General features: G+C 42.6%; 1 protein-coding gene across 1 annotated transcript; it reads left to right on the plus strand.

Moving 5' to 3' along the window:
- Window positions 1-135: 135 nt before the first annotated feature.
- On the plus strand, window positions 136-16,589 carry DERL1 (derlin 1). The gene is made up of 8 exons (XM_071553900.1): window positions 136-486; window positions 2,569-2,680; window positions 5,771-5,835; window positions 8,844-8,870; window positions 10,808-10,903; window positions 11,588-11,640; window positions 12,771-12,881; window positions 13,904-16,589. Exons 1-8 carry the CDS (start codon window positions 334-336, stop codon window positions 14,040-14,042), a joined length of 756 nt encoding a protein of 251 aa, XP_071410001.1. The 5' UTR covers window positions 136-333; the 3' UTR covers window positions 14,043-16,589.
- The last annotated feature ends 10,054 nt before the right edge of the window (window positions 16,590-26,643 follow it).

Here is a 26,643-nt window from a genome sequence, read left to right on the forward strand (position 1 = left end):
TCGCGTCCTCGCAGCGCATGGGGTCGCTCAGGACGCGGCTTTTCCAGGCTGGTGCGGGACTGGCCCCCGGTTTGCTCTCGTTCCCCGCGTTACTAGCGCCGGTCTCCCGGTCGTTCCCCGCTCCACCCCCGGGGCGGGACTCCCGGCGGTCGGGGCGGGGACGGAAGCGACGGCGCCGGTTCGGCCGAATTCCGTGGCGCCACGTCTGGCTTGGGGCTCCCTCCGTGCCCGTGCGGCGGCGGGAGCGCGGCTGGACCCTCGTCTCGCCTATCCCTCTTCGGCCGGTTCGTGGGCGAGGCCTCGGCGGCGGCGGCGGCCGGGCACGGCGGCGACATGTCGGACCTTGGGGACTGGTTCCGGAGCATCCCGCTGATCACCCGTTACTGGTTCGCCGGCTCCATCGCGGTGCCGCTCGTGGGCAAGCTTGGCCTCGTCAGCCCTGTCAACCTCTTCCTCTGGCCCGACGCCTTCATCCACCGCTTCCAGGTACGGGCCGCACTACCGCTCCCGGCGTGCCCCGCGGCGGCCGCGCCATAGAGCAGGGTGGCCCAGCGCGCGCGCGTCCTTCTGGGAGTTGTAGTGCGCGACCGCGCTGGGGCTGCGGGCGGGGCCGTCGCCCTCTCCGGGCTCTGCGGCCTCGCAGGGGCAGCCGCGCACCGCGACAGCGCTTGGGAGCACCGGGGCCGGCCAGAGCCCCTCCGGCGAGAGCAACCTGCCTTCCCGCTTAACAGGGCCAGCAGGCTGGGCCCGGGGTTAGCCGGTTCTGTGCCCGCAGGCCCCGGGCCCTGCCGCGCTGAGGGGCGGCGGGGCATGACCCTCCCAGAGGGACAGGAAGAGGGCTGCGGCCCCTGCCAGCCCAGCAGCTCGTGTGTGTCTCCTTCTGGTGTGCTTTCCCTAATTGTTTCTTGTGGAGGTTGTTCTGGCTGGTGCCGATGGTTGTGCCGAAGTGCTTTGTAGCCATAAAACGCGTGGCTGTGGCTTCGGGTGACTTGCCCTGCTCTGTGTCATCGTGTGGGTGTGACTGGGGGCAGAGGTGACGGCCAGGTGTGCAAACATCCCAAGCCGCCAGTAGCTTCGGAGACTTTGGGGCAGAGCTGCAAGAAAAACACGGAGCTCCAGGAACAGGTCCTGTGGAGGACAACAAAAATGATTAAGGGACTGGACCATCTCTCTTAGGAGGAAAGGATGAAGGAACTGCGCCTGCTGAGACTTAAGAAGAGGCAACTGAGTGGAGAACTCATCAATGTATATAAATATCTAGAGGGACGGTGTCAGAGGATGAAATCAGGCTTTTCTTGGTGGTGCCAAACAATAGGACAAAGGGCAATGGGCAGAATCTGATGCACAGGAAGTTTCAGCTGAACATGAGGAAGAACAGCTTCTCTGTGCAAATGACATTTGTGTGCACACTGGAACAGAATGGCCAGAGAGGTTGTGGAGTCTGTTTCACTGGAGATACTCAAGAACTGTCTCGATGCAATCCTGTGCAATGGGTTCTGGAATGACTCTGCTTGAAGGGGGATATTGGACGAGATGACCCGTTGTGGTCCCTTCCAACCTGACCCATTGTGTCATTCTGCATCTTTTGCACCTTCTGGCTTGGAATTTGAAAAAGCTTCTATTTGTAATTGTCAATTTCTGTGCTTAGATGTGGGCCACATAAACTAACAACTAAAGCCACGAGGTGTCAGACATACAGTGCATTAGCAGTATCAGAAGCGTTCACAAACTGGACACAGTATTTTTTCTTGCATTTTGATGTTCAGTGTTCTGTGGTGCAGGTGTGTAGTGGGAGAGGACTCAGTGGATGAACAGAAGATGGAAGAGGAAACATCTCGACCTTTATATTTCTATTATACTTGTTCATATATCTTCGGTACAAAAGGCTGAGTGAAAAAAGAGTTAAAAAGATGACTATATGTAGCTTGATCCATGTATCAGCCCTGAAATTTATTAGCTGAAATGACTGGTTTTGCTCTAGTTCTGTTATGTTGCCTGGAACTGTGATGTTCAGGATCCTCATACTCTATTTGGAAGTGTTGGTGCTTAAAGAACTCAATTATGAATGGCCAGACATTTTCTGTCCATGCCATGTGCTGCTATGCAGTTGGCTATGTCTAATACTGATTATTGGGAGACATTAAAGCAGGTCCAGAACGCTCAGAGCAGCATGTGCTGTCTGGAATGGTACACTAAAGACTGTTGTGTGAATTCCCTGGCCTCTGTTCAACAGGGAAGAAAGGGATTTGTGTGGATGCTTTTCAAACAGTGTGTCATCCTTGCAAGTGTATCCCTTTTGCACTGCAGTACAGACTTAGTACTGCGAAGATGGTTTGGAGGCAATCTGGAAGTTGTGTGTGATTTCTGTTCTAACCTTAATAGCTTTGTTGATCAGATTTTAAAACCCCAACACCTGTAAAAGCTGCTGAAGCATCAAGAATTGATACTTGTGCTGTTTTTAATCTCTTCCTTGGTCTTCCAAGTAATTGATAATAAATGAAAACAAAAGGCCCGTGCATAATTAATTCTGTATCATATAAATATATATTTCTCTTTTGATCTGCACAGATCTGGAGGCCAATAACAGCAACTTTCTTCTTCCCAGTGGGACCTGGAACGGGATTTCTCTACTTGGTGAATTTGTATTTCCTGTATCAATATTCATCACGATTAGAAACAGGTATGTTACCATTAATTTGCATGCACATGGTGAGCTCTACTTGGAGCTGATAGAGATGGCTCATCTCTGTGCCAGCTTATGTTGGTCACCGTGAAGCTGCTCTGAAAACTGATTTTCTGGCCATTTGGGATCTGAGGATCTGAACTTGATACTTGTTTCAATAGGAGGGCCTGGTGCTTTCAGTTCTTGAATTTCAGGGGGTGAGACAGACTAAAAGGTGACATTACCTGTTTTCTTGTTTGTGGTGTCCTTTAACACAGGAGGATGGTAGAGCATGTGTAATAATGGATATATCCATTGGGAGAAAATAACATCAGGTTTTCCCCTTTTTAAAAGGGATACTTTCTTGTGTTATCTCTTGTTTGTGTTGAATTGAGAGATACCTTGCATAAATGAGTGTACTGTTCTTCCAAACAGATACCTGGAAAAGTTAAGGTACTGGTAGGATTTTCAGTTAAGGGGAAAAACTGAGTGGAAGAAAGGAGATCAGGTAATAGATTGTTTCTCTCAAAAAAGGCCTTGTTGTTACAAGTAGTTTCAAAACTGGTTTCATTTTGCACTGCACAGTTGATTAAAGCTAGACAAAAATTGATTCAGTTGAAATAATAATGAAAGTATTTTCAAAGCTAAGCTCCTCCTGAAGGCCTGTGTGAACAAGAATTTCACTGTCGTTCTAATGGAATCTTAGAACTGATGGTGTGAGGGGGAATGCATTGCAAGGTGATGTTTGGGAAGTCCCACGGTAAAGAGATCCCTGCTAGACCTGCCATCCAGAGAGTGTTGTGGAATCCCACTTAAGACTTAAAAAGAGTAGCAGGGAAAGGTGGTAGTGGTGCCAGATTGTATTTGATTGTTTTCTAAGTGAAAGCAAGTAGTAATTTAATAGCTAGAAATGGTTTCTCCTTGTCGTTGAGCCTTTCTGCAGTGGATTGTGAGCATGTGAGAGTGGTGGCAGTTCTGACATTCTACTGGGCAAAGTGAGGTATAGTTAGAATTCCTGGTTAATATATGCAAATATATGCAAATTAAGACATCACTGCTTGGACATAGACAACTGGAGCAATTTGTAAGTATATGCTGTGGCACAAGTCTCATGAAAGGAAGTAAATTCTTTCAGCAGTAAATTCCTGCTGTGCAACACATCTGGATTTTGAAACTGGGAGGTCAGATGTGTTGTTGTTTGAACCAATGTGCTTCTTTTATATTGCAGTAATTTTTCTGGTTATAAACTGAGTTGTTGTTTACACTGGCCCTTAATTCTGTGAAAAAAGCTTGAATCCTTCTGCAAGTGGGAATATATACTGATAATGTTTACAGGTGGAAATCAGTGTTGGCCTGTGCCTCCTCCTTTTGCTTCTGAAACTGAGGAAGTGAAAACTTTATTTTCAGTATTGCACGTGGGTTTTGAGCATACATTGGTGCTGCATGCCAGCTTTAAATTTAGCTGTCAAAAATATCCGTGTGGTTTTGTACTGTGCTTGTGCTTTCCTAACAAGCTGACCTCTGGCTTCCCAAGGAAGGGGAGATTGATGTGTTTTTGTTTTGTTTGGGTTGGAGAAGAACATAACAAATACCAACAGAGAAAGCAGAATAGGAAGAGTTCATTCCCCAGCAGTATGAATGATGTGGTTATGAGACTGCAGCTCTCCCAGATGACTGGATTATACCCTGGGAATTATAGCAGGACCCAGTGGGATAGAGCTCAGCCCACACCAGTGCAAAGCTTTCTGGCAGTTTGTAGTCCATTTTTCTTAGATATGTATTGAAAAATCAACTTAAATAGTTTGTCTAATATTCTTGTTAGCAGCCTTCTACATAATGAGAAGTGAAAAAATTTAAGGGACTAATAATAGCTTTGATGTTTTTATCACCTTAGTCAGTTTCTTCTCTTGTTTCTGTTTGTTGTGTGGAGAAAACTTCAGCTTATGTACTTCAGCTTTAAAACATTCCAATATATGTTTCAAAGTGTTTTTTCCTGTCTTGTAATTTGGATGGCTGAACTTCAAAAATACATTTAAAATTGATATTTTAATAATTTTGGTTTACATAGGCTATTCTAAAAAGCTAATGCTTAAAACTAGATTTTCTTCCTTTAAATTTTTGGGGACATGTAAAATACTTGTAGGAAGGCAAATAGTGCTAAAATTAAGCAGTGGTTCTCTTTGCTAGGCCTTTTGATGTTCAATCATGAGCATGTAATTCAGCTTGTTTGTGGAGTGCTGAGTTTGTAACTGCATAGTCTGGGTCTTTTTCAACAATATTCTCAGGCTTTCCTTGCCTGCCTGGGGCTATATGAAAGTTGATGGGAGTCTTACACAGACCTCAGCCTTTTGCTGCACTTGCAAGAGTGAGAGCCTCACATTTCCGTGTGTGTGTGCAGAGTTGTTATGGGAATTGTTTTTTAACCCTTGTCCTTGCCAGGTCACAAACTCAACTGGGCATCTAAAGATTTTGTTTAGTGTGACCTGCAGGGAATGTTGCTTTACTTTGTTGTTGTTGTTTCCACTGTCCTCAAGAAATTGGCACATGTTTGAAATGGGAAATTAGCTTAGAAGAAGGAACAGAATGTGCTGCAACTGTGCACTGTCCTTGTCACATATGTTATTTTTTTCTGGAGTGTAAAAATTGTCCTATCTCTTCAGTCTGACTGGATAATGCAAAGAGGATGCAATTTGCCTAAGTAAGGGCTGTTTTTCACATGACTTAGTCGTTGTACTTAATGTCTCTGCTATTGCTGTGCATGTGTATTTTCTTATTGTGTTTTCTTATTCTGTGCTTCTGACTGGCAGTTTCAAATGAAGGATGAGGTCTAACTCCATTTTGAAGACTGACGTAGTTAAAACCACTTATCTCCAGAGTCAGTGTGTTCTTTTTAAGTGTAGACACTGCTTGTGCACTTAATGCAATAGTCTGAATGTCTTATTTTTCAGTCCATAGGTTGTTCTATTCTAAAAATATCATAAACCACAGACTGCATGTAAAGCAACTGTTATTAGCTGAGATGTTCTTAGACTCTGAAAAGTTAAAAAAATTGTCTTAATTTCTTAAGAAAATTTCAGTACCTTCCCTAATAATTCTTTCTGTTTACAGGGGCTTTTGATGGAAGGCCAGCAGATTACATGTTCATGCTCCTGTTTAACTGGATCTGCATTGTTGTATCCTTCTGCTCATCATCAAACTTTGAGAATATTTTGGTTCTTCTGTTTCTGCCTGAAGTTTGTTCAAAGACCAGGTTTTATTAATGAACACTTGTAAAATGTAACAAATATTCACAGGTGAGTTTATAAGTGTATTATCTTCCTGGAGAGGCAGTGAGGGTGGCTTGCAGGGAGAGCACTTAATACATGTGCTGATAAAGGTATGTAATCTGGGGACTGGAGTTCTGCCTACATAAAGCTCAGCTTGTGCTATTTGTTGCTGGTGCTTCATGATGTTCAATGAGCTGCTTTTGTGGGTTGCTGTGTGACCTAAAAGTGAATTTAGTGTGTTTAAGCTGCCTTGTGCAAATAGGATTGATCACTGCCATTCCCTGAAATTCAGGTACCTCATGGAGAGATGCTTTATGTCCTGGGTACAAGTCATCCAAGTCTGTGAAAAGCAGTGTTGTAATACCTACACTGAGCCAACTTCCTGAAAAAGATGGACTTGTTGGTTTGAGAATGCTGGGAAACAGTTTTTCCATGAGCTGTGCTGTTCTATCTGAATTTTCTTTTAGATCTTGAATACAAAACTGGGAGGAGCTGTTGATAAACCAGGTGGTTGTGGTACAACTCACGGGTCTTTAGAGGCTGGAGAAATGGGCTGATCAGGAATGAGGCTCTGCAAAGGGAAATGCAGAGTCCTGCCCTTTGCAAGGAGCTGCCTCAGACACCAGGACAGACTGAGGACTGACAGTCTACAAAGTATCTTCCAGAAAAGGCCCTGGATGTCCTGCTGGACACCGACTGACCGTGAGCCCGCAATGTGCTGTTATGGCAGAGGTGCCCACCAGCCTCCTGGGCTGTGTTAGAGCACTGCACACAGGGTCAGGCAGGTGATTGCTTCTCTCTGCTCAGTCTTTAGGTCTTTGTGGAGCGCTGCATCCAGCTTCAGGTTTCCAGGTACAAGACAGACATGGACATAATGGAGTTTATACAGTGGAAGGTCATGAAGATGATTAAAGGGTTGGAGTATCTGTCACTTGAGAAGCTGGGAGAGTTGGGGTTGTGTAGCCTGGGGTGCCTTATCGTAGAATCATGCAGTAGTTTGGATTGAAAGGGATCTTGAAAGTTGATCTGGTCGAATCTCCCTATGATGAGCAGGACATCTTCAACTAGATTAGGTTGCTCAGAGCCCTGTCACCTGACATTGAATGTTTCCAGGGATGGAGCATCCACAACCTCTCTGGGCAACCTGTGTCAGTGTTTCACCACCCTCACTGTAAAACTTTTCTTCCTTGCATTTAGTCTAAATCAGTCTTCTTTTAGTTTAAACTCTTACCCCTTGTCCTGTTGCAACAGGCCCTAGTAAAAACTCTTTCCCAACTCTCTCAGCCTTTCCCTGTAAGAGAGGTGTTCCAGCCCTCTTGATATTTTTTGTGGGCCTCCACTGGACCCACTCCAACAGGTCCATCTCTTTTCTGTGCTGAGGACTACGAAGCTGGACACCAATTCCACAAAATGAAGCACAGGAAACTCCATTTAAATGTAAGAAAGACCCCTGTTACTGCAAAGGCAGTCAAACACTGACACAGTTGCGGAACCTCCATCCTTGGAGATGCTTCCAGTCTCTGTGCTGTTGCTACCTCCACATAGCAATTTGCAGTGGCACAGCATGTGGGAAAACGGGAGAGGTGACATCAGTGTGATCCAGATACAGCCAGGTGAGCTAGTGTGTAGAAGTGCCTTATCAATAGATTATCTCAAGCTGCATTCCACTCCATGGAGGGAATTGCTATTCCTGCTAGTCCTGTTGAGCCACAGCAGTGACAGTGTGCGTTTAGTTATGTTGTTACAAGGATGATGGTTTTATTTATGATTGCAGGTTGTTGGCTGTGAGTTATTAGGTGAATCTAATTGTGACTTGACTTTCAAACTGGTCATTTAAAAGCTTCCAGTGACTTGTTCCCTCTATTATGTAAGGAGCAACCTGAATGCATAGTGTGGGAAAATGCAGGGTGTCATTTGTATGTATTCATGAGTGGCTAAAAGCATTCTGGTCATATCAAAATCCTTCAGTGATTGATTGTACTCAGCAGTTACTGCAACAGATCCTTTGGGCTCCACGGTGGAACAGGATTATTAAAAGCCTGCATTGATGCATAAAGTAAACAAAAATAAACGGCGGAGGAACTGGACTTCACACCAATCCATGAGATTCATATTGAAGACATTTTATTACACAAAGCACACAGTTTATATAGGGTTAGGACTACAGCTTATTGGCTAAAAGAGTTACACACCACCACGCTAGATACTTCAGTTGGTTAAAACCTATCTCTCACAAGTCCCATGTTTATATTATATTTCTGGCTATTTTCGTGCACCTGCAGAGTCCTGTGAATTCTTACTATGTAAATTCTTGGGGAGTAAACCACCTCCCTACCAGCCAGAAGTAGCTGAGCTCCTTGCTACTTCTGGCTGATAGCTAAGTCTCACAGGGCTTTCTGTAGATCTGAATTGCTCACTTTTGATTTTACTGTAACTGCAGATGCACTTCAAGAAATGATTTCTTTTCTGTGACTCATTGGTAATGTACTTGGGTTTTTTTCATGATCTGGTATTTCTTCAACTGGAAACCCAGAATTTCAGTGTTAAACTAATGAAATAATCCAGCTGTTAAACTTGTAATGTGCTTTTATGCAAGCAAGGACTGGTTGAGTTCGTAGTTTGCCAGTTTTCATCAGGGAAGAAAGGCTACTGCATCCATCAGCCTTTGGGGTAATGACATGAAGTGGGAGCTTGAAAAACTACAAAAAAGCAATTACTGAAACTAAATTTGTAAATATCTGGATCATTGGAGGTTTTTCATTTTTTTTCAGTGTTTAACTTAAAACAGTGTTCCTGTGTAGAATTAATTTTAAACATTAAAGGACTTTGCATGTGTGTTCAGTGTGTCTGCAGCTCCTTTTTATTGTTGTGGTCTGTCAGGTTTTGCTGCGTTTTCCTTAATGGTGCAATGACAGATAACTGGGTTGGCAATGGACATGCAGGTAAGTGCAGTACACTTTCTTAAATAGTAATCTTATGGAACTTTATGACTAGTTAATGACTTTATAGAAGTATTATTGACTTAACTGCAGAACACAGTTAAGTTAGACTGGTTCAGTTTGTTTCAAAATGGACTGCTTTGTGTGCATTGTTAGTGTTTTAGTTCAGGTTTGCCTCAGCTGATGGCATAAGCCACATCTAACCCAGTTAGGGAACCAAGGAATGAAAATTGGCTCTTTGTGCAGTCAGGACGTGTTCAGCCTTTTACTAAAATGGATACAAGATGTCACCTGTGCACTGTTTCCTTTAATGAAAGTGGATCTGCATTCTTACTTTTTTATTCAGAAGTGATTCTTGGGTTCATTCATCTTCTCAGATTCAGTGTGCGTCTTACTTGCCAACAGAAGATCTTGTGAAAAACAGCTTCAGATTGAGATCAGAACTGTGAAGTGCAAAGTCCTCACAGGAGTTATTGAGATAGTGGTCTGAAGAGCTAGATTTAGTTCTTATCTCCCCAAATATTAAGCAGGAAAACTGGGAAGTGTTTCTTAGACACAACAGTGTATCAGTATCTTCAGCCTGCCTCTGCTGTTCTCTCCTCATCTTTATTTGTGCCCATCACCTAAAGCCTGAACTAGTATCTGTAGTATTCTGTACAAAATCGTTTTAGCATTTATTAGATCACTTATCAGGCTCCCATGGTAGACAAAAACTGATTGTGCACCTCTAGTCAGGGTTGAGTTCTGTTAAGGGCTGTCCATAACTCTGCATTTAAACTTTCCTTTGCTGTGGGTAAGACACCACAAAATTTTACAAAAGCATGCTGGAGTCACCCATACATTGTATGAATTTTAGACTGATTGTGATGATTTGTACCTTTAAAAAAAGGTACTTAAAATATGTGGGTTTTTTAATCTGCATACAAATTATTGCTTGTAAGAGAATCAATTGTTTGATGTACAAACATGTTTTTCTTAAAAAAGAGGGATTTTTTGCTTGTGTTGAAGGGCTTTGCTTGAAATTAAGAAGGTTCAGTAGGATAGCTGGCACTCTATTCCTATGTCAGACACTTTCAGAAATTTCATATTGCATTGCTTTTTCAGTAAAATAAAAAGGATTTTAATGAAGACCCTAAGGTGCTTGTGTTGTTAGTCAGACTGCTGGTGCACCATGGGGCTTGTGGAAGGCTGAGCTGGTGGTGGTGTGCCAGCATTAATGTGGAACCTGTTGGATGCAGCATCCCTTAGGGAGTGAGTTTCAACCTCTTCCAAACCACCACCTGGTTTGTAGCATTCAGCCAGTTCACGGCAATGTTGCTGGTGCAGTCTGCCTTCAGTTCAGACATCAGCAGACAGCTGAAATGGTGCTTTGTATTTCTTTCACTGCAGATAGTGCCATCAGTTATACACAGTCACAGTAAGGAAGTGTTTGAAGCAATCTCATCTGCTGGCATGGAGCACCGGTTAACTCCAAGCGCTGTCAAGGCAGCTTTGCCAAGGCTGGCTGCAGTACCCTGAAGTGGTGATTTACTGGTGCCCCTTCCCTCTGGGATGCTCTGAGGAGGATGGGGACAGTTCAGTGGAGTAACTATTTGGGCTAGTGCCCTGGAAATTACTGTGGCACAGATCCATGGCTGGCTCTGCTGTATGTGTCCTACGAGGCAGCTGGGAGCAAAGGAGTTCTCCACTTGGTGCAGGTTGGGACCCTTTGATTTGGTATGGCCTTGCAAGAGAATGACCCAAGTAGGTTCTCCTCCTTAGTTTTCTCAATAGCTTTTTTACAGATCCGTGACACGTGGTGGCAAAGATTCTGGGGCAAGCTGTAAAGACTTTACTAATGTACCATGCTCATAAGCAACTATTGAAGCTTACAGCTCCTGCTGCCTCTAAGTTTACGTGAAAGTAATGATAACTGTTGACTTTTTTTTTTAACATTGCAGTTGCTGATGATTCCGCTGATCATGTCAGTTCTTTATGTGTGGGCCCAGCTGAACAGAGACATGATTGTATCATTTTGGTTTGGAACAAGATTTAAGGTATGTCAGGCAGGATATTGGAAAGGTTCCTGCTGATAAGATGCACATGTAGGGGGTAAGGGGCAAAATATAAATATTTTCTCTTATTAAAGATGCCCCACAGTTTTACATAGCTGTATACTTCTTGAGATGCAGCAAACACAAGTTTCTTCTGGGTCTTCCATGTGGTGTCACTCAGTGTGGCTTTACTGAAAAGATGCCCTGACAACTGAAATTCATTGTTATGAAAAGAGGAAAAAAATCCTGATAAACATTAGCCTGGATACAAGCTGAATGTAGTGATAAAATATTGATAGTTCAGATCGTTCTTTCCTGTGCGATCCGGTCTGTTTCTGCCAGGTCTTGTAGTGAAGGCTCTTTTGATCATTGTTTCCAGACCTTTTCAAAATTGAAACCTTTAGGACTTTGCTCCAGATGTAAGCTTGCTGTGGAACATAGGGTGCAAAAGGCACATCTACTTACAATGTTTAAATGAGCATGTTTTGTCTAAAACTGTTAATCTTTGCTCAGTCTGGGGTATCCTCCCTTGGGAGGTTGAATCTGCTTAAGTAATAGATCAGGATTTGTGTCATGCCTAAAATGTAAAGATTATGATCATGCTTATTAGTGCAGTGGGAAGTTTAGTACAGGTTTACATCCATAACTTGTACTTACAACTTCTGTTTTCACTGTGTTCTATTTCAGGCCTGTTACCTTCCGTGGGTTATTCTGGGGTTCAACTACATCATTGGTGGATCGTATGTATTTACTTCTACGGCCAATTTGAAGTTATTGAAACTTTTACAGCTATTTAACTTGTTGCTGAATTTAGAAATAATACTATAAGCTTAAAACTTTAGTCTGACTGCTCAGTGTTACAGGGTCTTCATTTAAGATAAAAACAAAAAGGAGATGTGCATTTGAGAACTTGAGAGTGCAGGTGAGGGGAAAGTAGTAAGCTGGGTTTATTTTCTAGTAACCCTGTGGATTAGGTGTTTTCCATACTAAAAAAGTAACAAAATAAAGGGTGCTGTCATTCGTGTGAGCAGTCATTACTGGTTTTAGTAACAAAGTTAGCTTTACTCTGATAGTGCTGTTACTTCTTGCCCTTACAGTCTTGTCCAAACTGATTTTTTTTTCCAGTTTGTGAAACAAGAGAAAATGGCAATAAGCCCACAGTGCCATTTTAGCACTTGATGAAATCATTGGCTTGTCTTGGGTTTCTTTGACTAAACCCTGTGATGCAGAAATCCCCTCTCTGTGCACACTCGGTCTCATTGGTGCCCTGCACTGGCTGGGGCCTCTTGGTGCCGCTGTAACACCATTAGTGGCAATAACAAGTTTGAGGTTGAGTTATAAAAGGAGGAGATAGTACAGCAAAACCAAATTCCCTGTTCTGGCTGTGCCTCCTACTGACTCATCTGTCACTTGTGAAAACTGCTTGCTGTTAGATACCTGCTGTTTCTATGCATGACAGAAGATACTCAAGGACCTCCAGTCAGCTTTGTTTTTGCAAAATTGGGAACAAAACAGCTCAGTGCAGCAGGAGACAGGTTGTCCAGTGAAAACAGCAGTAACTCCTCTAGCTCTGCAGACTATTATTTTAGGCTTTAATAGCTGTACGGTCTAATTCCCTGATGTAAATAAGTATTTAATTGCATTTTCAGTACAGACTGTAGAGAAGGCTTGGAAGGGAAGGCGGAACATACAGTTGATGTGTTGGCACAGAAAGTTGGCCCTTCTAAAGAACGGGCTGCAAAATGCTGAGGGAAGAGAAATTTTTGGTGTCTCACGGTCCTTGCAATGCCAACGGCAGGTGAACACAATATGGCCACTCATTTTCAGAGAAGACAGCATGTGAAACAATTCTTTTTCTTTTGCTTTACAGAGTCATCAATGAGCTGATAGGAAATCTGGTTGGACACCTGTATTTCTTCTTAATGTTTAAATATCCAATGGATTTGGGAGGAAGGAATTTTCTGTCCACACCTCAGTTCCTGTAAGCTGACCTTACAATTTACCTTACTGTTTGGTCCAATTTTTTGTGTGGCTCATCAGACATATATTTGCTGGGATTGTTAAGGGTAAATCAACCTGCATCAGACTTATCATGTTGACTGAGCTAATGAGTCATCAAAAATGTAGAGTTTCTTGTAAATGGCCCATATGAGAGTTCTCTGTTATCCCTCCAGATGGCTTATGCCTTTTGCCCACTCCTAAGAGGGAGAGTAAAAGGCATAGTTCTGCTAGTGAATTGAGCTGCAGTAAAGAGAACTCCCTAACAATTATCCAACGGTATACAAAAAAAGTTTTATCCTGTAAATGATGTTTTTTCTGTACTCCTATGTATCATTACAGTAGCTACCAGTTAAGCAATGTCTAACAATAAATAGGAATCAGTTGTAGACTTGTGCAGGACTGTAATATGATCACCTTGACTGAGACTGCAAATCTTGGTGTCTGGAGTACTTGTGATATGTTCATTGTTTTGGCATCGAAATATTACAACCAGAAGCCAAAGTTTGTATCTTCAGTTGCCCTTGTCCTATCCTTTTGGGCTGTAAATATTCCTTCTCTATCAAATTTTAGCAGCTCAGCATAAACACATAGCGTAAACTGTTGAATTACAGTTATACTTTCTGTACAGGTTTTAATGAGTAGGGAAGCTTTATATTCTGATTCTGTGTAGCAAACCTAATTTTCTCTAAGAATTAGAAGACAAGATTGTTTTTAAAAATGTCTCTCAAGGCAGTAACAGCTCTGAAACTGCCATCAGTCTTGTTGGTTATGTGCAATTCTCTTGATTTCCTACATATCCGAGAAATGGAAGTTTTCCAGTATTCCCAGTTCTCAGTGTTCGGAGGGCTCTAGATTTGGCAAGAACTCACTGAAGTTATGCTGTGAAAAGCCAGTTCTATTGCAAAGTCTGCCAGCTAAAAGGAAGTGCATGGAAAAGTAGTCTGGTATTTACCCCCAGGGTGCAGCTGTTTCTGTAACTCCTTGTCTTCTGGTTTGTCCTAGTTACCGCTGGCTGCCAAATAGGAGAGGAGGAGTGTCGGGGTTTGGTGTCCCTCCTGCTAGCATGAGAAGAGCTGCAGAAGATCAGCAGGGTGGTGGAAGACACAACTGGGGCCAAGGTTTCCGACTAGGTGACCAGTGAAGAACTCCTGCCCTTGGAAAACATCAGCTCTTCAGTTTTAACTGGATGTAGAACCGACCCTTCCTGGTGCAGAGCATGCTTAAAGAACTGAGCTCTCTGTAGTACTCTTGGATTTAACTGACTAGAAAGAATGTTACTGGCTCAAGAGAAAATTAAAAACTCTAGAAGGAAAAAAATTTAGATCTTGCTCCAGGTTAGCCAATAGTGTCCAATTTGATTCTGCCATTAAAAATAAGCCTTCTTTATACAGTATTGTATGTCTGTCACAACAGGATCCATTGGCTGTCCTATTCCATGATGTGATGGAACAAGCTGATGGTATTCTGTCTCACCTGGTATGTTAAAAGCTTTGTTGGCCATGGTAAAGTAAGAATCCAGTGTGAGGCAGATGGCTCAAACAAGCCCCCGAGTTTAGGAAGCTGTCTTTTTCCATAGCTGTGCTTAAGTCCCAGGTTCTTTGGAAATGTTATTTTAGTGAGATCTCTGCTGCATTCATAAAGCAAATTGTAAATGTTTCATTTCTGTTACTAAGCTGTGTTTTGAAGAGAGTTCTTTTCTTGCTGTGTAGCATTTGTCTAACCTGCTACATCATAGGCTGGGCAAGGCTAAGAATTAGAGAGCTTTTGTTTGAAATGGCAATAACAGATATTCACACAACTGAAGTCTCTGAACTCTTCATGGCATGTTACAAGGCTTGTTCTGTTAAAACTGAAATTGTCTGTCTTTTGGTTTTTTTCCCTGAGATCTGTGAATTCTTGGCTTCAAGATTTCTATTTTGATTGCCAAATTGGGTAGCATAAATTCTGCTTAAAGTAGAAGATACATCATTGTGGTTAATGCAAAGGGTACTGACTGCCGCATTGTTTAACTGAATCTTCAACTTTATCTTAAAAGCTTTAAGACCTCAAAGAATCAAAGCTGAAAATAATTTTTGCAGGGTCAAGATACCATAGAACAGATTGCTTTACTGCAGAACTCCTTCTTTGTTAAATAAGAAACTATGTACACTGTTATTAGTAGCTGTACTCTTTTTTTTTGGTAAAAAATTACGACATGGAAAAGGGAATGATTCTGTACAGTAGCTTTCCTTGCACTGGGTTTCTGTGGGCAGAGCACATGTCTAAGATTGAGGAATCTATTGCCAGCTTGTTACCGACTCACTGTATGGACTTGAGCAAACTTACTGCTTATCTCAGCTTTCCCAGCTGCAAGGAGGGAGGACTTATGCATGTCTCACAGCATTGTTAAAGACAGCTGTCCCTGACCTCCTTAGGAGGGAGCTGCTGGTGAGCCAGGTAAGGCTTCGGTTCACATAAATCCAGCACTTCAGATAGGAACACAATTACTCAAAGCTTAACCAAGACTTCTAAGTTGGAATGTAGTTGTTCACTTTTACAGTTGGAGGAAGGAGAGCATTGTCACTAGGATGAGTTTCTGACTGAATTGCCTTTTAGCACTTGTCTGTCATTTTACTGGGTAGGTAGGCACAGAAAGCTGTTCTGCCCCAACTTAAGTATCTCAGGTAACTGTAAGTAGGTGAAGTAAATCTGGGCTGAAACATTTTTTTTACTGCTTTGTTTCTTCACTAAACCTGGGTTCTGAAGGTGTAAAAACTTATAAATACTATATGATGGGAAGCTGAGTGGAAAATAAGCGGTTGGACTGGAAGTTTTGAGCTGGCTTGCTTGAAACAAATGTATATTCCGTTTCTTCACTGCAACTCAGTTGTTGATTTGGCTTGTGGAAAAATATATAAAATTGGTATGATCTTATTGTATGCTTAAGTTTTACAGGAACTTTGAGTTCAGCAATCACCTGCCATTTTTGTCTACTGGGTGATGAGTTTTAAAGATGCTCTTGTGTCTCTCTGTATAAAATGGTAGGTAGAAAAGAGGAGGGTACTGTTGTAAATGCAGATTTATCACTGACCAACAGCTGTTATTTGATGTGAACTTGAACAGTCTGAGAACCATAATTTTGATAGGAGTCATGATAAAGTTGGTCTTTTAGTCATAGTAATAACACCGTGTCCAAAGCATTTGTCTTCATTTTGAGTCAGGACCCAACTATTAAGTGAAGATGCAATAGTTTGTGGCTCAGCTAAAACCCTGGTACACTCAAATTGCAGAATATCTTTGTACAAAAGGCCTGAAGGGAGGCTTGAGTGAGTGAAAGCATGGCAAAAGTCATTGTCCTGCCCACTGCACTGTGCTGGGTCTTGCTTTGCAGTACATCCTCCTTCTCTAAACTAAGTGGAAAAGGTTAGCAAGGAATATAGACTTCTTATAAACCTTAATTAGCTTCTGAACTGCTTCAGGCCCATTTACTTTGCTTATGGAAAATTGACTTCAGAATTCCATACTACAAACTCCGTTTGTTACTTTCTCACTTTTACACTTGACCTGAAGCACAGTTCATCCTCCCACATACATTGTCAATGGCAGTCTCTTGTTAAATGAGTACCTCCTTTCTTATTTTGTACAGATAATTTCCCTTTTTGTAATCAATTTTTGTTGGCAAAGTTTTAAATTAAAATTTTAATCTGTGTTACTGTCTCTGTTTTGCTAAATCATATTTCAGCTTAAGACAAGCCTTGTGATCTGCACATCTCCAGGGATTGTCTGACAGCTGCACTGTGACACCATCTCCTGCAGTTGATAAGAGTATTCAAGAAAATGACCTGCTTTTGGGTGGGAGTCTTGCCTTCACTGATCAGTTGCAAAATGGTAAAGGCATTTTCTTTGCCTCTTGTATATACCATGAGTTTTGACAGTCTGTGTCCTTCCTGGGCTGTTAGCATTTTCCAGCTGGTTTTTTGTATGCTTGATTACTAATTCCTTATCCTCTGGGAGAAGACCTCCTTCTTCTCACCCTCAAACTTGTGGGATTGCTAACTTACTTTTCCAGGGGTAAGCTCGGAATTCTGCAATACCCTCTCAGTCCAGACAGATGTGCAAAGCTGCCAGAATTCCTTTTGAGGCTCTTAATTCAACTGATTTGGAGACAGACACACTGGGCATCCTGTGAATGACTCTTCTGGTCCTCATCATTCATCTGACTGCACTTTTCCTGTTGGTTACTGTAGTGGCATCAAAGAAAATCATGGATTTGGTGCATAAAGCACTGTGTGAATCTGCTGTGTTCCTTGAACTGGAAAGACTTGGTCCAGAGTAAATACACCAGATAGAACAGTGTGGCAAGTGTGTGCCTTTTGATTTTGCTCCAGCAGCATAAAGAGTCAGCAGAAGAGCCAAGAATATGAAATCAAATGCTTCATCTTTCATTCTTACTGCTTTGTCTTGGCAACAGCTCCTCTCAACACAACTTGGTGATGTGGTATTGCCAGTGACTTAATGAGAAACTGGATCTGTTGCCATCTAATGGTCACACTAGAAAAACTGAGAGTTTAATTTTCCGAGTAGCATATTGTTTGCAATACAACATAAGATTCTGTGTTTATATACCCCTGTGTACTTTATCAGGGAGGAAGACTGCTTTGCCCTCATGGTTCGAGTGCTGAGCTGGAGAGACAGCACTAATTTACAATCTGAAGCATCTGATACAACAAGTCACCTAATGACTTTGTAATCCTGTTCTGCATCCATAAAATTAAGATGATTCATATTCTCCCTTGTTCTGTGCTAGGCTTAGGATGATGGATCAATTTGTACTTGCTATAGTATGGCAGAGCACTAATTTTGATGATGTTCTCAGCATTGCCATTGCCTTCACTAGTAAATGGTGTTTCTTTTATACATCCCTAGATTCTTACATTGGCATGGATAAAGTAACAGTGTGAGCTGAAGTTCAGAATTGAGTCTGTTGTCATTTGATTAAGTTAAATTTTGTAATATGTGCATATTAAGCAGAAGTACTTACGTCTAAAAGGTGATGATGTGCTGTTATCTGGAACTGAAATGATGAAAACACTTCAGCTGTATTTTTCAAGCACACTGTTCAAGTGATGAAAGGAGTTCTGTTTGCAGCAGTGGCTCACCCTTTATCATCTGGAATGTGATCTAGGAGTGATTACACTTCTTGAGAGCAAAAGGGTGTAAAAGGAGCTGTAACTATGGGATGCTAGCAAGGCCTCTGCAGAATCTTGTTCATGTTGGAGGGGCAAAAGTGATAATGAAACCTTAATTCCAGTGCTTCATTTTTTTTATTTTGCCCCTCCTCCAAAGGCCAAAACAATTGCAAAATGCCATTAGAATCAAATCAGCTTTTAAGGCCAGGTTTCTCTGGACTACTAAACCAGCCATAAGTCTGTGATGATGATCTCTGCCACTGAAGGCAGTGTTTAAAATCAAAATCATCCAAAGCAGTCTTCTTGCATCTGAATGTTGACATATATTTCTTAAGGGGATGTGTGTATTTAGTCCCTGGACTGGCCATGGATTAAAGGACAGTCCATTAATATTTTGACTTGTCCCCGGAGGTGTGAGAATGCTTCCTGTGCCAACCCTTGGGCTTGCCAAACTTCTTGGTAAATCTCCTCAGATATTCACAGAATATTCTGAGTTGGAAGGGACCCACAAAGATCATTAAGTCCAACTATTAAAGGAATGGCCTGTATGGGGATTGAACCCATGACCTTGGCATTATTGCCACCAAGTGCTAAGCAACTGAACCCACCCATTCCTCCTTCACACTACAGAGTTTAGGTCACATTGAGGTAGGTAGTTAAATGGAGGAAATTTCCTTGCAGTAATGTTGCCTTTTGCTTTCAAGTTAGTGTATTGGTTAGCCCTAATTAACCTTTAGGTTAATTAACCCTTAGGTTAATTAGTAGTTAACCCTAACAGACCCCTCAGCCTGTTTTAAAATTGGAGCTCACTCACCTACTCCAGCTGGAAAGCTTTTTTGTAGCACTTGTTTTTGTTAAGCCCTACCTGCCTGGCACTGCTCACTGTTGGTTCTGCCAAACCTCCATCAGGCCGTGGGACACAGAGTTCATTCACAGTCACAAGAGGGCAGACAAAGGGGGCTGGCATCCCATTGCCCATCCCTCCCTGTGCTGCAAGTGGGGTGCATCTCCTCTTGGATTAGGTGGGGATTAGGCTGGAGGGGCTGGTTTCCCTCTTTGCAGTCTGTGCAGTGCCCCTCCTGCTTAGAGCCATTCCTGTACAGTGGAGAGGGTCTCAGGTCAGTGCAATCAAAACTTGGTTGCCTGGTACTTGGGCAGAGGTGTGTGCTCATAACCCCAAGCTGTGGGGAACAGGTACTGTGATGGAGGAATGCAACTTGGGTTACACTGCTGCTTTTTTTGTTTTGTGAAAGTAATTTGTGTGTGGTGTTGGTGGATGTATGAGGTAGAGAAGCCTAAGGTACTATTTTTTGTATGAAAAAATATTTTAAATCAGGAAGGGATCTAAAGTTGCTGAGAGGTATTTTAACTGGACTAGAGAACAGGAAGACATTATTCAGGGAATGTATTCATCGATCAAAGAATGTTTTCCAAAGTGCTCTTTTTCTGCAATATAGACTCAGAAAATTACAGTCTCCGTTCAGGCTGTAAAGCAAAGCAACTCCTGTCTGTCCTCACCTACTGAATCCCTAACCCTGCAGCAGGTGGAGTGGCAAAGAAAGACATTGTTTAGTATTTGTATCTACAACTGGACTCGAGGTTAAGCCTTTGGCTAGAAGGAAGCCTTGATCATGTGCCTGTAACACCACTTTACCTGTCTTTTTAAGCAGGTTTTTGTTGAACCTGAACTGCCTGTGCTTATTGGTGTTAAGAATTTAAGCAATTACAAAAAGAAAATGGCATGTGTGTGCCTTGGGCATCGGCACTGTTGTTCTAGGAGCTTAAGCTAAAGAGTTAACTGTAACTGATGTTTTGGTATTTTTATTCCAGAGCTTTTACATACAGAGTAATATTCTTAAAAGCTGATTCAAAGCTCAGGTGCTAGAGGATTTGGGGTTTTTAAAGTGTAACAAGGAGGAAAGTTAGCATTGTCCTGTTTTCTGCTCTGTCTCACCCTTCTTCCCCAAGGTATGTAATTTAAGATCAAGATCCAATTAATGTTGAAAAAGTATGGCAAAGATTCTGGGGCAGCATCAAGAAGCTCGAATACCCCAAAGCTTTAGGCAATTGATGGCATAAAGAACTTTTATTGTTCTTTCAGCCTTTGTGTTGTGTAAATTCAGAATTGATATTCTTAGAAGATTCTGGTCAGGATATACAAGAAGGAGTGCAAAAATTTTACAAGAGTTTGAACTTTTGCTGGAATTAAAAGTGCTCTGGGTCATCCAGCACAGCAATATTTACTTTTTTTCTACTCTACAGTTTAGTCTTAGCAATATTCAGATTGAAGTGCAGCCTCACTTGGTCACAGGGATGGATGTTCCTCTCTAGCTGTGTCAACATCTGGTTTGGCTTTAGCAGTGCAAGTAGCACATAGCCAGGGGCTCCCCAGGGAGGCCAGCATACATCAACACACTGGAAAAAAAATCTGTGTGAACTGAGTCCAGAGGAAGGAGAAAGGTGTGAGGTGTGAACTGACTCAGCTTGATTTATTTGACTTTCCATAGTCAGTTGTGTTGAACTGGTGGAGTTGCACAATCCAGGAGGGAGTAGGGCAGACATGAATGAAGAAGTGGCCATATTATTTTGAGTAGGGCCTAATTTGGCTTCTCTTGGGTACAGCCTTTTCCATAGTGTTTCAGGAAAGCCTTGAGGTATAAACTGCTGTTCCAGAAGGCTGTAGGTGGGAAGGTAGCTCCTACTCTGCAAATAAAGGGATCAAACCTCAGTGTGTGTGGATGGAAGGTTTTTAGCTGGAGAACAGACTTGTGTGTGTTTCCAGCATGTGCAGGTTTCACTTCAGTGATAGTATCTGAAAGAAATTGTGTGTCTGTGTGGGAAGTGGTCTGCAACTTGGGAATACTTCATTAGGGTGATACTGATGAGGATGAAATGCCTCAGGTTTTTATTTCTAAAATGACTTCTTGGTTAGTTTAGGAGATATAGTGAATTTTCTGCTTGCTTTTAGAGTTCAAATAAAATCTGAAATCAGTCTACTCTTCTGATTAGGGCAAAACATTCTTGCAGCCTTTGTTTCCAGAAGTGTTGTGGTGGTGGCGACCTCTCACTGCAATAAAATAAAAAAAACATAATTTTGTGACTCTTGTCTTAGATGGGATTTGCATGTTGGAAAAAGGCTTAAATCATTGTCAACAGGTTTCTGTGTCCTTTGCTGTCTGAGTAGTGAGATGGAGAGGTTTAAGAACTTGTAGCTTCTGAGCAGAGAGTTTCTGCATCGACAGTGAAAGCTTCCCAGCATGTTTGCTGCTCTCATTGGGGTAGTTACAATCCCATTTTTAGTTTTCCTTTATATTTTAGTTACATACTATTACTTCATTTATATCTCTCTTCCTTCTTTTTCATCTGAAGCTACACTCAAAGTATTAGGGCCAAATTTAATTCTTCACAATAGCACAGGAGGAAGAAGAGGGATATTCTCAGCTTCACTGCATTATACCCGCACCCACTGCCCACATTCTGCAGAGGCAGGGAAGACTTACAGGCATCTTCAGATGCCACTGCAGAATGTAAATCCTCAGGAGTTCAGAAAGCCTGAGCAGGCTGTAACAGGCTCTTCATCTGCTGCCAGCTGTGAAAGCCATCATATAAAGAACTCCAAACTCAAACAGAAGTTGAGTCTGGATACTTAAAAGCATGTGCCCAGGAGCAATATTTGCTTTATAGCAATTTATAATCTTGCCTCCTCTGCTGGCTGGCAGGCAGGTGGTAAATTACCAATCTCTTTTTTATTTTTTTTTATCTCCCCTGTAGGTGATAACCAATTTAATACCTCTTCCCTTTCTTACATCCATCTCATTTCCTCTTCCCTTTCTTACGTCCATCTCTTTTCCAAATACCAGCTACTCATTCTCTCATGGAACTAGTGAAATTCAAGAGTTCTGGTCCTTAAATGGTACAGGTGCTTTTGGAGCTGCTACTTAAGAAGAGTTTTTGTTCCCTCTGTCTTACCCATTGTTTTTCTAGCTGTTTTAACGGAGTGTCTGAGGAATGCCTCAAACCCTATTTCTGTTCCCCACCCCATGGAGATGTGTGTGGACTGTTTTGGGAGCAGAGGGGGGCGTGAAAGGCCATGGCAATGACATGTCACTACAGACACGCCACTCTTCCCAAACAGAAGGGAGACTGATTAACCAAATGGTGAGCTCTGCTTGCTTGTCACCTGGACTGTCCAACACTGGGAGGTCTCACCAGGTCGTGGAGTTCTTGGATGGACCATTGTCTTCACAAGAGGTGGATTTGTGGGATTCACAGAGCCACCTGTTAAGGAATTGCTTTTCTCATGTCTAACAATGCACTTCCTCCCTCTTTTGCATCATCATTCTGTCCTTTTGAAATAGTGAATTCCTCTGTGTAATGTATTTTTTTAAAAAAAGAAGAAAAATCCAGAGCAATTGATAAAAGTTTATGTCATTGATGTAATTTAACCTTCCTGGACAGGGTGATAGTAGCACTGAAGGAGAGAGATCCTCTCTTGGTGGTGTAGGTGTGCTGATTCTTTAAGGTCTAGTGATTCTCTAAGAACTGTATCAGTCTAATTTCTTGAAAGCAAACAGATAACAACAGGCCTTAGGGCGTTATTATCTGGTTGAGTAGCTAAGTGGGTAGGGGGATGTTTTAGCTGAATGCAATCCCTGTGCTGAAGGATTTCGGATATCTCTGTAGCTGCTATTAGAGCACAGCTCACCAGGACCAAATATTTACTTTATAATTTAATGCCATACAAACAACATAAGCTAATGCATCCGCTCACCTATAGAAGGGCTTTGTCCTCTAAATCTGCTCCCACTAGTTCCTCAGAGTTGTCCTAGAGCTCTCCTTGTCCCATCGTGCATCTTGAATGAGATCAATCACTTCCTATGCTGGCTCTAGTGCAGTGGCTTACTCCAAAGAGTTGCCCTCTGAAGCTTAAAGGAAATCCTGCTGAGTAAGAAGAGTTTTTGTTAATGTGTAATCAAGTTGTGATAAGACCAGCTAATAAAGATAAGGTTCTCAACAAGTGACACGGGACAATGAGCAGGGAAATGGAGTATGGAAAACTCTGTGATTAACTATGACCCCTGGCTGCATTGTTCAAAAGAAAAAACATGCTGAAGAGGATGCATAGGCATGTTACTGAAGGGGAGGAAAAGCAGGAGGAATCTAGGGAAAAGAGTAGCAAGTAGAAAACCAACTGTACTTCTGTGACCATGAAGGCAGCACCCTGACTCTGGGGAAGATCATCTAAGAGTCATTTACTCTTGATGCCTCCACAGCTGAAAGGCCAGAGGGAATTCAGTGCCTCTCTGTGGATTAATCAGTTAATCAGTTTTTAATGTCTGGATGTGGGCTCGTTCGTGCTTGCTGCGTGGGGACCATAGCAGAACCCACGAGGCACTCGGCAGCAGAGAAGCCTGGGAGGAGCACCCTGCCCTGGAAGGGCTAGTTTGTCGGCAGGGGCTGGGACAGTGGGGCAGGGTTGTGTATCCCCTCCTGCCAGGGCAAGGGGCAGGACAGCACCCAGCATCTCCCTCATATTTGGTGATCTTTAACTCAGCACTGGTGCCACTGCCAGGATCACTCACGCTGGACACATACCTCACTGTATTGCTTCTGGATTTTTTTTTTGACCTAAGGTGTAAATTAATCTCTGGACCAAGTCACTCGCTATCTAACCTACAAAGCTTTAATCTTTTTCTCTTTTTAAAGGCATGTCTTAAAATTGAAAGCTTTGTTAAGTAAATGCCAAAAGGTAAGCTTACTCTTGGATGTTCCTTGCTGGACAGGGAGCAATTGTCAGCCAAATGTTGCCCAAATTAGGGTAATTCTGTGGACTTGCATTTATTTCTGAGTATGCCACTGTGTGTCAGGCTTCAGCTTTGCTACGTGTTTGGCAGAAAAGCAGCCACTGACTGGCACTGCAACTCCGGTAAAGAGCTGGGAACAGAGGTGAGAAGAGAATTGGAAGAAAGAAATGTACTGGTGCCCTGGGTCTGCAGGCATTCTCTTCCTGAATATCAGCTACCACAGAGCATGTGGGCATAACTATTTTTTTCCCCACCCCTGTACATCTGTTTTGCAACCCAAATGGTGATGGTTTCAAGAAGCTGGTAGCCTGGGTCATATTCAAAGGATTGATCTAGTGTTGAACAAGCATAAGCATCAATTAAGAAATTGCTATCTGCACATGATAATTCAGGAAGAACATAATTCAAAGGAAGTGCTGATGTTTCTTATCTGTCACATTGTTTCTTGGCTTGCTTATGTGCTAGTGACTGGTTCAGGAGCACCAAATTAAAATCAGTTGTACTAGGCATGGAAATAGGGCAATCCTAGCTGGTACCAAGAAATGGATGATAAAAGCCTGATAAGCTCTGAATAGCTTTTATATTTAGTCTTATGTTTGGCATGTTTTTTAATTGATGCTGTGAAGATGAATATGAATTAAGAACTTAGTGTGAAGGATGCTGAGGAGAGATTGGTTTTGGCTCTACCATCAGAGAAGTGGGATGAGGTTCACTCTGTATTGCTGGAAGCATTTGTTAACAACAGGCCAACAGGAACTGTTTATGTAAAAACCGCCCCATGCCTATCTTTCGATTCTTTTGCAACTGTTCAGGTAAATCAATGGCTTTTGCCAAAAAGATGGGATCAGAAGGAGCACTAGGAGTTATGACTGGCAAGCTGAAGCTGCAGGTGGCCAGAAACAGTGGCTCTGGGAGAGGAGAGAACTGCTTTTTTTCAGAAGGGGTGTCAACACCGGAGTCAAAATTTAAACACCATGGGATTTTGCCTGTTGAAGGTCAGTGCAGCAGCACCTACAGCTACCCTGAACTGGTGGGTGGTGCTTCTGAGCAAAACCATTTTCCTGGCAATGGCCACCTGGAAGTTATTTGTGAGTAGAGGAGTAAAGCTTTGGCAATCTACAGGACTTCAGTTCCTAAGTCACTTGTATAAAAAAAAATCTCTTCCTGGATGAACAAGAGAGATAAGAGACTCAAATAATTCAACCCCATCTAAGGTCAAACACATCAACAGTAACCCCATTCTGTGGCTTAACTTGCTGCTGTCTAGCTGAGGACAAAGAACAGAGGACATCCTTCAGTGCCACCACCCCACTGCCTGCTCCCTCAGAGAGAGGAAGAAGTACTTAATCTTTGTTTAGATGCTGAAATGCCCTTGAAAGCAAAATCCTCTGAGAGGAGGTGATTTGGAGATAAATTTGCTTTTGGCAAAACCTTGTCTGCTGCTGCAGGGCTGTAAGGTGCCGTGGTGGCAGTAGCTGGCACTCTGGGACAGTGCCAGTGCAATGACATTATGGTGCTGTGTGGCCAACACTGGTGCTCAGTCCAGTGTCCTTCCTTCAGATGGCATAAAATTGGTGTGAGTCTGAAAAGACTCAGGTTCAAGTGTTCAAGTGTAGGCCAAGTATGAAGAAAACACAAAAATGCAGCAGCCTCCTGTGATTTGGACAGGCAAAACTACTGTGCCAGAGGACATAACTGCACTCTTTGGATAAGCGCTTATCGTTCTTGAAGCTGGCACAGCAGAGCAGAGCAGTCCATGCTTCAAAAAGCAAAGTAATTAATTCTCCTTGCTCTCAGCCACAGCAGTCTCGGTTGTGCAATGCTGCACCGCAACCAAGCATAGAGAAACTTTCTTTCCAATCTAAAGAAGTATTCATTTTTTTTGCTCTGATACAGCAGGGCTGGTCTTCCTTTTAATATTACTGAAGACAATGTCTCCCTTTCCATGACCTTCAGCATGTGGCTTTGTGTTAAAATTTGCATCCCCCCTACATTCAAATGCTGGCATTAAAAAGAAAAAAAATGAGAAAGATTAAAATTCCTTTTGTTTAAATCCCTAACAAGGGAGCCTTTCAGCGTGCCAGCTTTCAGACGCAGGGATAGGTCTTGGCTTGCGCTCCGGGCTCTGAGCTCTTCACCTGGGATGTGTTGGGCCAAACGCATGGACCCCCTCGCCAGAACACTGGTGCTTTTTGCCTGCTGTTTGCTCAGTTGTGGTTGAAGTCTGGTAGCAGCTGAATCTGCTGGAGAAGAGATTTGGAGCTGTGCTTCTGATTCTGGGGCACTTCTGTTCATCCTCTGTGTAATGGGGTGAGCAGTGCTAAAACCTCTGTCGTCCTATTTCTCTCACAGCTGCTGCAGTTGTGTCCCCTTGCTCTTAGCATGTGCAGTGACCATCTCCAAATGTGCCACAAGTAATAATGAATAACTACGCCAATCAATCAAAATTAGTGCTGATTTAAATTCCTGCTTGCATGGAGCCTCCCTGACTTTCCAGGGCCAGCTATCCAGCTCAGCATCTTTCCTTCACTTTCTGAGGGAACACATCCCTTCAGGTGAGGCAGCAGCCAACCCATGATGCTCAGTAATTGAAGCTACAGCCAATGAAAGTGAAGGTAAATGTTCAAAAATCCTCTGGGAGAACCTAGAGCAAAGCTAGAGACAACAGACCATCAAGGAGCAGCCAAATAAGCCTGAGTTGGTGTGAAACGTCAGCTACAATGAATAGGCACTGAGGAAGATCCCTTTACAGAGAGGTGTAACAGTCGGG

Source organism: Pithys albifrons, chromosome 4 (assembly GCF_047495875.1).
Source record: "Pithys albifrons albifrons isolate INPA30051 chromosome 4, PitAlb_v1, whole genome shotgun sequence".
In the NCBI taxonomy this organism is placed as follows: domain Eukaryota; kingdom Metazoa; phylum Chordata; class Aves; order Passeriformes; family Thamnophilidae; genus Pithys; species Pithys albifrons.

Excerpts from the sequence above, each read along its gene's own strand:
- DERL1 (XM_071553900.1), top strand. The coding sequence starts at position 334 with ATGTCGGACCTTGGGGACTGGTTCCGGAGCATCCCGCTGATCACCCGT. Across the intron at positions 487-2,568 it reads CCTTCATCCACCGCTTCCAG|ATCTGGAGGCCAATAACAGC; the intron begins GTACGGGCCGCA and ends TGATCTGCACAG. Across the intron at positions 11,641-12,770 it reads AACTACATCATTGGTGGATC|AGTCATCAATGAGCTGATAG; the intron begins GTATGTATTTAC and ends TTTGCTTTACAG.